Genomic DNA, 13,684 nt, shown 5'->3' with positions numbered 1-13,684 from the left:
AAGGCCTCATAAATCCTACGTAATCAATAAAGATACAGCTATTCTTATCTGGTAGACACCGCCAAAAGGTCAGAATTCTGACCTGTGAGTGCAGGGGATGGTTTAGAATGCGAATCACAAAACATTTTGTTTTTATTGTGAGTTTCCCATGTTCTCACCAAGTCATTAGTATTCATATATTGTGTTACCATCATTGAGACGCCCAGGAGCTCAATAAACTCACACTGTATCTTTTGTCAGTAAAATCTCATTAATTTGAGCTGCTTTGAGATCTCGAGGTAATTGGGACAGGGATTTCTCCAATGTTTATTTTTTCTTCATAGAGCAAAGAGTGGAAATAAAATTCAAAGTGGTATGTCTAAAACATTTAAAAGATTTTTTTTTCAAGTGTACACAGGCATTTTAGAAATCCATTTAGATCATATGATGTGCTACTTTCAAACCATTCTTCTTTGCTTATTAAAGCAAACACCCACTTTCTTTTTCTTATAACATATTTATTGACTGGTTTGAGTTGCAATGTATGCTCTAAAATAATCCCATTGCATCTCTTTAGAAATACTCTATAAAGTACACTTTGTGTTATTGATACTTATCTTTCTCCAAATACCCCAAATTAGAGGGTTTCTTGAACTTAATTAGTACTTACATAGTATATTGCTTCTAAAATTTTGAAATGACTATATTGGGAGTAGCTTAATCATCTTCTTAAATTGCTTTAAAAGTGTTTATAATAAATACTATTTACTATGTAGTCTCCTTGAAATGTTGTGATTTATTCTTGGGTGTGTGTAGCAATGAACTTTCCAGAGCCTTAGTGGGGAAAAGTGTTCACTCCAGTAGATGCCAGGTAATGGCTCAGCTGAGTGACCTCAAAGGCATTCCCACAGGCTGAGGGATCTGTAGTTTTATTTGTAACTGTGAAACATATGCTTTTAATTGCTGTCAGCTAAGAAAATGTAGCTCTACTCAATCAATAGCCTGATATTGGATACCATCTTAAGATAATTAGAGAACGCAGACAAGGAAGAATTTCCCCCAAAAGAGACTTTGAATTTTGCTTCTTCAAATAAGTTTGCTTGGGCAAAATGGTCACTTAAAGAGATGGCTTAGATGATAATAGAGAGATTTCCATTTCCGGAGTGTGTTGTCTTAGGGCTCTTCTTGGGCAACATAGATTTTCTTAGCTTAGTCAACACGTGGGATGCATATTCCAATATGGCAGCACCTGGCCAAAGGTTTAGATCAACCAGGAAGAAAGAGGTGGGAGGTGGATTAAGCAAGAGGAATGTCTTTATCTCTACAGGTGGATTTCTGTGGCCACATTGTCAGTTTTCTTCTTGTTCCCCACGTGTGCTGGTACTCTGCGCACACAGCTAATTAGCATTAAGGATGTCACTAGCTATGCAGGTCTCATTATGAAATTAGCTACTTTGCCCAGTATCTGATTTGGCAAACCAGCTATTCACATGTGTGCCAAAATATGACACAGGAGACGAGATCCAGAAAACAATTTGCAAATTGAGAATGAGGACATCCAATTTATAATCCCCGGGTTTAGATGGCACTTCACCTTCTTTATGATTCTAACGTCAGCAAAAAAATATCCAATCATGAGCTGCTTTTAAAATTTAAAATATTAAGGTTTTAACAGATTATTGCATTCACTGTTTAGGTGTATCATGTTTTCTATAAACTAATTAAGTGGCATCAGTTTTTCTCCTTGCCCATAACCTCTTAGCAACATTTGTTATAAAAAAAGAACTTTTATTGAAATGGTGAAATTGATGTTAACATTATAAGGAAGAAACTTGTTCTCTTGAACTCTTTTATTAAAAGCTTTTGATATACAGTGTTCCTGATAAAGGGACTGGAAAAGGATAGAGGAGAAACTGGTACCATGCAAGAACTCACAGTGTGGAAGGTCCGGATGGGGTTGAGGTAGCTCTCATTTGGGGCGTCGCCAAGTTTGGAAAGCGCAACCAGAAGTCCCTCTGCTTCCGCCGACTGGCTGGAGTGGTAGCGCTCCAGATTGCACAAATGAGCCACGATGTGGATGGCTGTGGCAGAGAAAACGACATGGGACACACGCCATATGGATTTCTTTCTTTGTAGTTTCTCAACAACACAATGCCTATATGGTCAAGTCTCTCTGTTCTGGTTTTGTAATCTCCAAAGAAGAGTGATTTATTTGCACATCTTTCCCAATGTCTTGAACGGAGTGGAGTGAAGACTTCTGAAGATATTGTGTGACTCACCACATTAATTTTAATTATATTAAGAAACAAAGTCAATCTCAATTCACCATAATTTGATTATAAGCATATGATCATTCTGGAAGTGAAATAGATATTATGATACCATAACATAAGTTAAGATATGTTCCATTATATACATATTTTTCCCCAAGAAATCAGAAGGCATTATGCTAGAAAACTGTACATCATACACTCTGAAATATTTGCCTATGCTATATACGATAGATACGAGGAGAGAGATTGTTTTTGTTCTCTTTTAGACATATTTCCTATTCTTCCTTTATACATTTTAATATATGTGTATATATACCCCATACATATACATACACACATATATTTGCATGTGTTATTCCTAGAGGATTGAAATAAGCCAGTGTTTGTGGAACTAAACTTCACTGTGTATTCTTAAGAAGAAAACTCAGTTTTTGAACACTGGGATGTGGTGATGTGTAAATTCTAAATGAGGACAACAAGCTCAGGAACACAGCGCCACCTGGCCTAAGGAGCCTCTGCCCCGCACTACTCTTCCCTGTCTTGTGAAATCCATGGGGAAGCCAGCAGTCACAACATCCGGGCAAGGACATCCTGATGATTTTCCTGCAAATAGAACTGCTGTTGGCGGGCCAGTTGATACCTGCCATTGGGATCAGATTCAAGTGTGAAATGAGAATTCGTTACCCAGGGTATAGATAATTTCCCAGTTGATACGCTTTTTTTTTTTGCTCCCACAGTGAAAAGTAGCAGAGGCTACTACTATTGTACAGTCTCTACAAATTGTGGGCAAACTCTGGGATCCTCCAGGGCTCTATGTTGCGGGTTGAGATGTGAGAGTGAGGGAAAAAGGAACAGCAGAAACTTGTGAGAATATTGGTGTCATTTTGGTCCCTGTGGTCTAAGTAGCAGATTTATTTAGAAATATCATCCTCTATTTAGCCTCTTCTCTCTGTCAGCTGAATTTCTTCTATCAGAGCCATTCCCTTTTCCACCTTGCAAAGTTCTAGTTATGCTTTAAGACCCAACTCAGAAGTTTTTTCTATTGAACATTCTTCAATTCCACAGGCACAAATGATACCTTGATGATCACACTTCCTAGGCATTATTGTTATGAGTATTTATTTATACCTACATTTCCCAATGGACTTTAAATCCTCAAAGCTTGTTCATCTTGAAACCTCAACACCTGGCACATTGCCTAGCCCCAGTAGGAACTTAATAAAGACGTGCTGACTGACAGTGAGATCACAGAAAGAGAGAAAGGGTCAGAAAGTTGATCTGTAGATGCAATATTTTTGGAGGAATTTTTCTCTGCTGATATATGTATTTTTGCACATTTTTCTGCAGCCTTTAAGTAGAAATCAAGTCAAATATGCTTTTGGTTGAGGCCCACCTAAGAAGGGAAAGCAAGAGATAGTGGTTGAGTCTATGATATTGACTGTCTCCTTATGGATTCCATGGTGTTAGAACCCAAAAGTCAATGCATTTCTTCCTTATGTTCCATTTGTCAACATATGTAGCCGTGTCCATGAAGCGGCTGCCTCGCTCAGTTTCAGGATCCACAAAGCTGGAAAAGCTTATCTAGTACAATTTCTTCTAATATGCTATATACGAAATGAGAACAAGCTGCTAAATTGAACACAAACATCACGTAGTATTCCTAATTGCTGTTTTCTGATAATTACCTTAAAGTTTAAAAAAAAAAAACAACAGGTACTGTTTCTCATAGCTAGCATATACCAAAGATTGCTACACTTTGACAAATGTTATAAATGCTTTAGGCGTATTATCTCACTTAATCCTCAGGTATTGGTCTTATTCCCATTTTGCAGACCAGTATTCAAAAAGTTAAGGAACTTCTAGTCTATTAGTTACAGAGATGGGATAAAACCTTTTTAGCCTGATTCCAGGACCCTATCTTTGGACCTTTAAGTTATATTGCTTCTTTTCACTAATCTATGACTTATACCTTAGTTTTTTACTGAAAATTAATTTCTCCTATAGGCTTAGCTAAAACACTTTGAGAAGTTCACTTGGTGTCTTTAATGTAGAGTCAAATAGCTCCTAAGACTTAAGACTGAGCACAGCCCTTGGAGCCCTCACTGAAGGTGAGAGTAAATACTCCTTTTACGTTCCACCCCTTTATCCTCACTGCCCTGCTCCTAGCTTTCTTCCATTCTCCCTCCATGGACCAAAGCAGACCAGGCAGGGTGTAGAGCTGTTCTCATCACGCAGACATAGACACTGGCTTCACACCAAATTAAGTGATGTGTTTACTATTACGTAATCCAAATGAGACAGTCAGAAAGGGAATACAGGATAAATTTTGTGTCTTTTATATTCTGCATCATGTAACATTCTCCTCTCATGTAATGAGTTGTTGATCACAATCTATTTTCTATTAGATTGATTTGCACAGGAGAATTTGACACTGCTCAACTAAATTTCAGTATATTTGTTGAAAGAGCACAGACATTGAGCTAGTTATTTATTCTTATTGCCAGGTCTCCCATAACAGAGCTGAAGAAACAAATGAAGGGGGTAGAAGAAAACCCAAGACACTTTTCAAGAGGTAGCTCCTGGCGGAAGATGGTGAAAACTATTCTTTTGAGCTTTTTTCATGTACTTTAAAATTTACATCTTAAATGTTCCTGTGCTCCAGCTTCCTCCATCCTGTTTTCTTTTCACGAGGAGGAGATAAAAAGTGGAATATCTTATTTTATTTATCTCAGGGATTCTCAGAGAGAAATGTTTGTCTAAACATTTTATTTCCTCTTAGATCAGACCCTAATTTTATTGTGATCTTGACTTGAACTAAAATTACCCCAGCTACCAAATATAGGCTGTTGGTACTTGACAGATACCAGGGGAGATATTGATTGTGTTCCTTTTCAGATATTACATTTTCCATTTTTCCCTGCCTACATTTTAGTTATTTTAATATGAATAGCCATGCTATTTACGTTTACAGCGACAGCTGCTTCAAGTATGTAATAGAATAGTGATGTGGTTGGGGCCGGCCCTGTGGCCGAGTGGTTAAGTTTAGGCGCTCCACTTCGGCGGCCCAGGGTTCGGATCTCAGGCACGGACATGGCACCGCTCATTAGGCCATGTTGAGGAGGCGTCCCACGTGCCACGAGTAGAAGGACCCACAGCTAGAATATACAACTATGTACTGGGGGGATTTGGGGAGAAAAAAGCAGGGAAAAAAAAAGAAGAATGGCAACAGTTGTTAGCTCAGGTGCCAATCTTTAAAAAAAAAAACAAACAAGAGTGTTCTGGTTTTATTTTTCTCTCTCTTAGTCATTGATATCACCTCATGTTATTAGATTGGATACTGGCATGGAGCAGAAAGAAGACTGAAGAGGTTACCCTTCAGTTACCTCAGTTCTTTCAGCCTCTGTTTTTTTCATCTATAAAATGGGTGGGTGGGACTAAACTGAGAGATAGCTAATCTCCCTTCCAGCTGTCTGGCTCCTGTGTCTCCATCTGAAATTAACAGGGAACATTTATCATCTGAAAGGGATCTGTAACCTAATATGAAAGTAACGCAAACATGAAACTCATGTTTTAATATGTTTTCAAAATCAACACCGGCTTAAAGGGGCTTTTTTAAGTTTTGCGGCAAATCCAGTACTGTTAACTTCACAGGTGTGCTCTTCAAGGTGCCTTTGTGGAATTTCTGCCCAAAGACACACATTTCCAGAACCCACCCAAATGTGCCAGGCTAAAGATGCTAAAACTGGGTCTTTCCACAATTTTATTTTCTCACCAAAGTCCTTGTACAGTTAAAAGAGAGCAGCGATCTTGGAAACACTACAAATGCACATTTAATTGGTGTGTGAACTTCTGAGTTCAAATAAGGAGCTTTTATTGAAGAGGGAACAAAAGAAAAATCATAAAGGCTGCAATTAGAGCCAGTTGCCCTGAGAAAGTTCCTTTCCCTTCCTTCTTTCCTTCTTTTTATTTTTCAGGAGATCAAAGGAAGCATAATTGAGGGAGAATCTTGGAAGTGTGGTCAGTTCTTGCTATCTTTCTGCCTGCCTGTCAGTGATAACAGTCATTTTGGAGTTAGTCACCTCCTAATTAAGCAGTCTTTGGAAATAAGGATCCAGGAGCAAATCCTGGCTGTGCTTCTGCAGCCAGAATATGGCTCCAAACTTTCAAACTTGTGGTCTGATTTCTGCAGGAATGCGTGTTGACTATGGCGCCCTGTGCATGCTGCTCATTTGTAAATTGCATTAAATTGTGTTAGGCAGGACTGGGGATAAAGCCTCCTTTTGAGGTCCCCGTGCCTCAGGCAGAACTGGTTTAGTGGCAATTCTTTAGGGATCAGGGGCTATCCTCCACCATGGGGACTCCAATTTTTTCCCCCAGGACTCTTGTTCTGAGCTTGTTTCTCTCAACCTGTCCCTGTTATGTTTACTGACATTTGTAAACTAATTTTACCAACTCATCAGGAGCAGCACATAGGTAATTGTACATCCCCGGAACCCAGCAGATGCAAGCTGCAGAATTTGCTGGAGAGAGATGCCTGGGTCACTATTTACAGCCCCCTTTGAAGGAAGCTCAGCTCAAAGTACCACCACTCAATTGGAAGGGTCTTCAAGGTCTACTGTGAACCAGACAGTCCAGAAAGATCCACATTAATAAGAAAAGAGAGGGTGTGAAACTATGATTTTTATACCAGTGGGGTTACAGGTCCCTGAAAATGATTTATTAGTGGTTGAAGCATGCTCCAGCAGCTCTTATCATCGGCAGGCAAGCAGGAAGGCAGGAAGCCAAGAGAAGAAGAGTTCCTGTCGCTGCATTTTCGGTGATGCCCTTGATTATAGATACCATTGTTTGCCTCTTCCCTCCTCCTCTCCAGCCTGCTTCCACCAGGCTCTAATTACATCCTTTAATGATTTGACCAATTAAAGCCTGCAGTTCAACTTATAGGGGAACGGATGAGAAATTAGAGGCTGGCACGCAAACTTCGATGTGGATGTACTTCTTCCAAGGTTACACACCTCTATTAAGCCAGTCGGCTATTTGAAAAGCAGCATAATGGGCGATGCTAATAAAATAAGCATGGGGACATTTTCAGCTGCTCCCAAGTGAATACACCAGAAGGACAAAATGTGAAAAGCAAAGGTATATCTGTGAAACCAGGGCTTAGCATTTTTTTTTTCCCTAAAAGCGCAGTTGCCAGCCGCATTTCTTAGTTAACGTGAAATGTAATAATTGCTTTGTCAGGACTCTGGAGAAGCAAAGAGCTTTCTCCCCACCCTCCTGCCTTTGCCCAGAATGTAACAACTGAAGCGCTGCTGGTTGCCATGGCGGTGGGAGATGAGGAGCACTTTGCTCTCAAAGGCAGCCTGACCCTGCTCAGGAGCCCCAGGAGATGCTTGGGAGCCTGGCAAAGCAGCGGGTATTCAAGCAGAAGGGGGCCGGAATACTTGATTCTCGCCAGGGATTTGTGAGGGGAAGAGGGAGAAAGAGCATCCGGCTTCTTCTTGTTGCAGCAGAATGTGAATTTATTGTCTTGGATGACTGGCATCATTTTGAATCTCTTCACTGCCCACCTTCTAGGTTTCCTGGACCCTGAACTGTCCCTGGTCCCATGAATGACTCTAGCGCTGTCATGTCTGGTGTGTTTCCCAGGAATTCCTTCAACCTCTGTTGCCTGCTGGTCAACTCCTACTCATCCTCAGGTTTGACCAAGTTTGTTGAGGACCTGTTATGTGCCAGGGGCCAGGAAAGCCAAGATGCCTAAGGCACAGTCTCAGCCCTTGAGGCCATCAGGGTCTGAGAAGTTTCACTATGTGGTAGGAGGTGTGACGGAGGCCCGCAGGTGAGGTGGACTAACAGCCCAGACCTCGTGGTTCAGAAGGAGGCAGGCCAGGCAAGGAGTCCTGAATGTGGTGACATCTCATCCAACGAAGAAGGAGAGGCAGAACATTTGAGACAAAGGGAGTAACAAGAACAAAGGCATAGACTGCTCAGGGACTGCCAGCAGTGTCACTGCAGAGGGGAGAAGCAAGGAGGTGTGACAAGAGATGAGACTGGAGTGGTGGGTAGGGCTCAGTGAGTGGAGCCTTCCCGCCGTGGGAAACTTAGACTTGATTCTTTGCCATAGCAGCAAGTGAATGACCTTGTAGGTTTCCAAGATGGCCGCTCCTGATGACTAGTCTGCACATCTCACAGAGATGAAAAGATTGCATTATTGTTCTTTTAACTCCACAGAGGGAAGGGCATAAGGAACTTATCTGAGATCACACAACCAATCTACTGTTGCAGGGATACCGAATAACTTGGTCATCTGATGCTAGTCCACTGCTGCCCCTACTAAATTATACTCCATTCTGAAAGCAGTACTGACCACACTGGTTTCAGAAGGTTATAGTTCTTACCAGAGTATCTTGCACATGGGAGACATTCAACACATATTACTGATGCATTTACGCTATCAGTATATTATCACACATGGAGAAGTATACATACCCAAAGGTTTAAGGAGAAAATTATTTCCTAACACATATTTTCCTTTATTCTTTGCTTCCTATTCTGATGTGTTTTGATACTGTGGGGTTTTTTTGGGTACCTTTTCTCTATAATATCTTTATAACTTTCTCTTAGAGTCCAATTCGCCTTGAAGCTATTGCATGGTGATAATATTCTTCCTGCCATTTTATTGTGTTTTATCTCCTCTCTCTCTCTCTTTTTTTTTTTCTGGTGATGAAGATTGGCCCTGAGCTAACATCTGTGCCAATCTTCCCCTATTTTTCGTGAGTGGGATTCTGCCACATCTTGGCTTGATGAGCAGTGTGTAGGTCTACACCCAGGATCTGAACCCAGGGATCCCTAAGTTGCCAAAGTGGAGTGAGTGAACTTAACCACTACGCCACTGGACTTGCCCCATATCTCCTCTTTTAATGCAAGAATTAAGGATTCTTAAGATTTTTGTGTGTGTGTGTGAGGAAGATTAGCTCTGAGCTAACATTTCTTTTTGCTGGAGGCAGATTGTCACTGAGATATCATCTGTGGCAATCTTCCTCTATTTTGTATGTGGGACACCCCGACAGCATGGCTTGATGAGAGGCGTGTAGGTTCATGCCTGAGATCATCCGCACCCGTGAACCCTGGGCCCCTGAAGCAGAGCGTACCAACCTAACTACTACGCCATCAGGCCAGCCCCAAGATTCTTAAGACTTTAAAGGAAGCCCAAAGAGGTCTTAAATTCCGTTCTCTGAATAGCCTTCCAAGGAGCAATCTAGACACCACCCATAACATGTGGACGCCCCCCATGAGGGGGAACCCAGCACCCTCAGGGACAATCATTCTAACTTTAGATAATTTTCAAGGTCTGGAAAAGACTGTGATTTCTGAGCTGAAATCTGCTTCCTTGAGTCTTCATTCCTTCATGCATTCACTCATTCATCAAAGGTTATTGGTGCCTGTGTGTGCTCAGCACCATTGTAGGCCTTGGAATGCAAAGATGAATTGGCCTTGGTCTTTGCCCTCCATCCCTTAGCTGCTTTTCTTTAGGACATGATGTCCTTTTACCCTTGTCTCTTAACAAACTACAAAGACCTTTTGCAAACATTTCCTGGGTTGGTTTAATCTGGCGTTGAAGACAATTGATGGGGAAATCTCCCGCCAGTCTCACCACACACCCAGAGTTGTGTTAATTGGCACTCGGGCCCCGTCTGTCATGTCTTGTTGCTTAATTAAATCCATATTTGTTTTGAGTGTTCTTTTCGCTCTGCTCTTTTTTATGCATGAGAGGATAAAAACAAATGAGGAAAACATTTTATAGTTAAATTAGTTTGAAGGAAACAGCCTCAAATCATAACTGTTTATCGTTCAGATAACCTTTTATTTCAACGTATTTGTTGTCCAACAAAACCACAAGCCAGTTGGATATTGCCCTTCTTCTTTTCTATTTTACCGAAGTCTAACCTTTCCCTTGGATGCTAATTTCTGGTGCCTTTCTCTTGATTTCTCTTGTTTTCTAATTCAAGAAATAGCAGTAACACTTTATATGCCTATAAAGCTTCGTATCTTTTCAAGATCCTTTCATATCCACCAGCTCAATACTCTCCAGAGCTTTGTCCACATCGTCTTGCTTTTCCTTTTTCTTTTTACTGCCCATCACACCCTTCGATAATCATTTTCCTACCACCATGAATGAGATTTTGAATATAGGTCAATTTTATTTCGATGGGAATTATATTGAATAACACAGGGTTCAAATTGAAGGCTTGGTAGGGAAAATTGTGTGAGTATAAATTAGAAATTTAAAAATCCACTTATATAAGGTTTATATGGTCAGATGGAAGACAAAGCTTTCTTTAACCTAAGGTTGAGCCTTTTGTTGAGGGGAATAAGCAGAACTATAAAGTTAAACATTAGGTATTGTAAAATCCATCAGGCAATTAACAATAAGCACTTACTTGCATTAACAGCTATCCCATAGGCGACCAGTTTGTGGAATTTGAGGTTTTTGTCTAATTGCCTTCTCCATGGTCCTCTACAGCACTAGAGTATCAAAAACAAAAGTCTTTTTAAAAGTGAAAAACCATAGTTGTGACAGTGTCTTAAGAGTTAAGAGAACAGCACTCAGATTCTGCCTCTCAATTGCTGAAGCTGGGGCTACATGACACAAAAATGAGTGACCATCAATTAGTCCAACAGGCAAAATCAAATGATTCTTACTGGCTTTGCTGAAATTTCAACTCAATAAATGTGATTGAATTAGTAGTTTCCCTGGCTATAAGTCAAAACTCTAGAATAAACCTGGTAATATCCATGCCTCAGCTTATTCGGAAAAGGAAGATGATAGCCATCATCCTCATCGATGTGGTTTAAGTAGTCAATAAATTATTCCTTATTGCACAGAGACAGGCACTATTTTCATCTATATCTAAATATTCATAAAATTATGATAATGATTATAAAATAAATTATTTCATCTACTAAGGGTTAGTGAAGGTCTCATTTTTCTGTACAACATGTTTTTCCATTTAGCAGGAAACACAGGGAAATATCCAACACAGTGAAATCAATATAGTTAGGAAATGTCCCATTATGTCTGCTAGCGGTTAAAATCTACATAGTAAATTCTGCGTATTATGATTGTGCTTTTTGGGGCTGAGAACTCAGAGAGATGTTTCCTCAGTGGCATTTGGCTCATTTGCTTATTTGTCTCTTTTCAATCAGAAATGGTAATAGTCCAAGCTGTTCCAATACTTCCATCTTTACGAGTCAGGTCAATTTTACTAGACTTACTTTCCAGATGGAGTCAGTGCATCAGTGAAAACTTGAGTAATGAGTCCACTGTCAGGTAGGGAGTCAATGGCAAAAGCAAAAGTCATATCAGATGTACCGATTTCTGATTTTCAGTGTTAGACATTGTGTTCTCTCTGACCAAGAAACAAACCTCAATCTAAATGGGATTATTGGGAATTTCATATAAAGTACTTCTCTGTTTTCCATGGCACTTATATTAGTAAGTCATAACGACTGAAATTATTCCAAATATTTTAGTACTTACGATGCTTGTCCCTCTGATGAATGAAATAAGGTTTCGGCTGATTGGTAATAGAATTAGCATGCAGTTGAAATTCAGGCATACAGCAGAAGCTCGTGCCCAAGCCAGTGTTGACTGCCCATATATAAAGACATGAGAAAGAGATACAGTGACAATAAGGAAGCTGGGGAAAATAAATGCATTTTGTTTTTTGAAATCATAATGCGTAGTCACCAACATTACTTACACCCAGAATAACTCGTGTGTAAAGGAAAGACTCTTCCTCTTCGTACCAACAGAAGGTGTCGATAAACAGATATAAATTCACGCCCAGCCAGGAGATCTAGAGCAGAATGAAAAGAGACCCATCAATACAACCTTCCACTTTTCTTCTGTTCAAAATCACTTGGGGTTCCTCTTTCAAAGTGAAATGAAGAGCTTCTCAATATTAATCAGAATTATTCCATATACATATTTCTCATAGATTAGTTTTTAACAGTGATTATAATGGTAAGAAATTGTTGCTAACTTTATACTTTAAGGAATTTAGTGAAGAGTACATAACCTTCCTAATCAACGTTACTATAACGTTTTAAGTCAATGATGTCAAGAAGGAGGAAATCTTTAAAAGCAACTCAGAGAGTGCTCTAGAAAAATTCCAATTTCAGAGTCTAATTCAAAGACTTCATTTGATTTAGAAAAACATTCATACATTATGCAAAAACAAACTACTTGACTTTAAAAATAATTAAAAATGAACTCAATCGGAAAACAACTTTGCATCATTCTGTAAAGGTAAATTAAATATATCTACTGAATGTTTTCTAACAAGTTTTAGTCTTTTAACCAGTGTAATACTTCAAGCTATTTAGTATGCCTGTACAAATTATCCTAAAAATCAAAGACTATTTAATATATATATTTATTTAAAGTTGAATAACAAAAATGATACTTACTACTAATATGATGGAGAGACTCTCATTGAAAATCCAGCATCCCATCATGATAGCTTTGCCCTTTTGCTGTCGTCAAATTATTTCTTTCATTCACCTGAGCCTGGATGTTGTGTTCTGAGTAAGGGCTTGCCTGGTAAATTATGTTGTCTTTTTGTTGGTGGAAGCACCTACTGGGAGCAGCTCTCGAGGAATTTCTAATTAAGGACTTCTTCCCAGCGGCACATCACCAAGCTGACATGCCTCATGACCTGGGTGAATACAAGGCACGTCTCTGTCTAATGATTCCTTTCTTCAAAGATTTCATAAGAAAAGAAAGCTTGTTTTATTAAATTCTCCTCATGTACTTTATACTCCATTCATTTTCTAGATGATTGCAGTCAAGATGATAATAAGTCTTTATGTAAATTTGAGAAATAACCTAATTGCTGAAGGTTGGATCCAGCAAAACACTTCTCTTGAGCTTTCTCTACTTTGTTTATTTTCTCTTCTTTATTTCCTTTTCCTCTCTTTAAAAGAAGTCTCTTTAAAGATATAGAATGGTGGGTAAAGAAATATGAACTAAACAATCTTTCAGAAGATGTCAAAGAAAAGAGAAAAATCACATAAAGGAGAATGCTCATAAATCTAAAAATATGACTGCACAGAATGCAGCAGGTTATTTTTGTGGGATAGATGAAATAAATCCTATTTTTTTCCTAATCCCACTAGGTGCACCCATGAGGCAAATGAGAATATCCTTTTACACTTAGGGATCCCAGGAGTGGCTGTGCATGAGCCTGGCCGTACTCCCATTTTGTCTAAGCCATAGTTGTTAAGTACAATGACTATGACCACTCTGGTAGGCGAAGTTGTCCCAAGTGAAGCAATTTCTGGCTAGTCCTGTCCTGAGAATTTCATTTAAAATTTTCAGACAATTAAGATGAAAATAGGAGATTTGAATCAGTTGAATAACTGCCGAAGTT

The 13,684-nt window shown here is 39.4% G+C and overlaps 1 protein-coding gene across 1 annotated transcript in view; it reads right to left on the bottom strand.

The window, feature by feature from the left end:
* NOX3 (NADPH oxidase 3) overlaps positions 1-12,770 on the bottom strand; it is a 57,426-nt gene extending 44,656 nt beyond the window's left edge. The window contains exons 1-5 of the mRNA XM_014846976.2: positions 12,723-12,770; positions 12,014-12,109; positions 11,791-11,901; positions 10,691-10,775; positions 1,915-2,060 (exon numbers count right to left, since the gene is read on the bottom strand). Coding sequence (XP_014702462.2) covers positions 1,915-2,060; positions 10,691-10,775; positions 11,791-11,901; positions 12,014-12,109; positions 12,723-12,770 — 486 coding nt within the window. The remainder of the gene's footprint in view (positions 1-1,914; positions 2,061-10,690; positions 10,776-11,790; positions 11,902-12,013; positions 12,110-12,722) is intronic.
* Between the last annotated feature and the right edge of the window lie 914 nt (positions 12,771-13,684).

This window comes from Equus asinus, chromosome 1 (assembly GCF_041296235.1).
Source record: "Equus asinus isolate D_3611 breed Donkey chromosome 1, EquAss-T2T_v2, whole genome shotgun sequence".
NCBI lineage: Eukaryota > Metazoa > Chordata > Mammalia > Perissodactyla > Equidae > Equus > Equus asinus.
The sequence above is the reverse complement of the archived record's forward strand: the minus strand, read 5'-3'. Positions and strand labels throughout refer to the sequence as shown.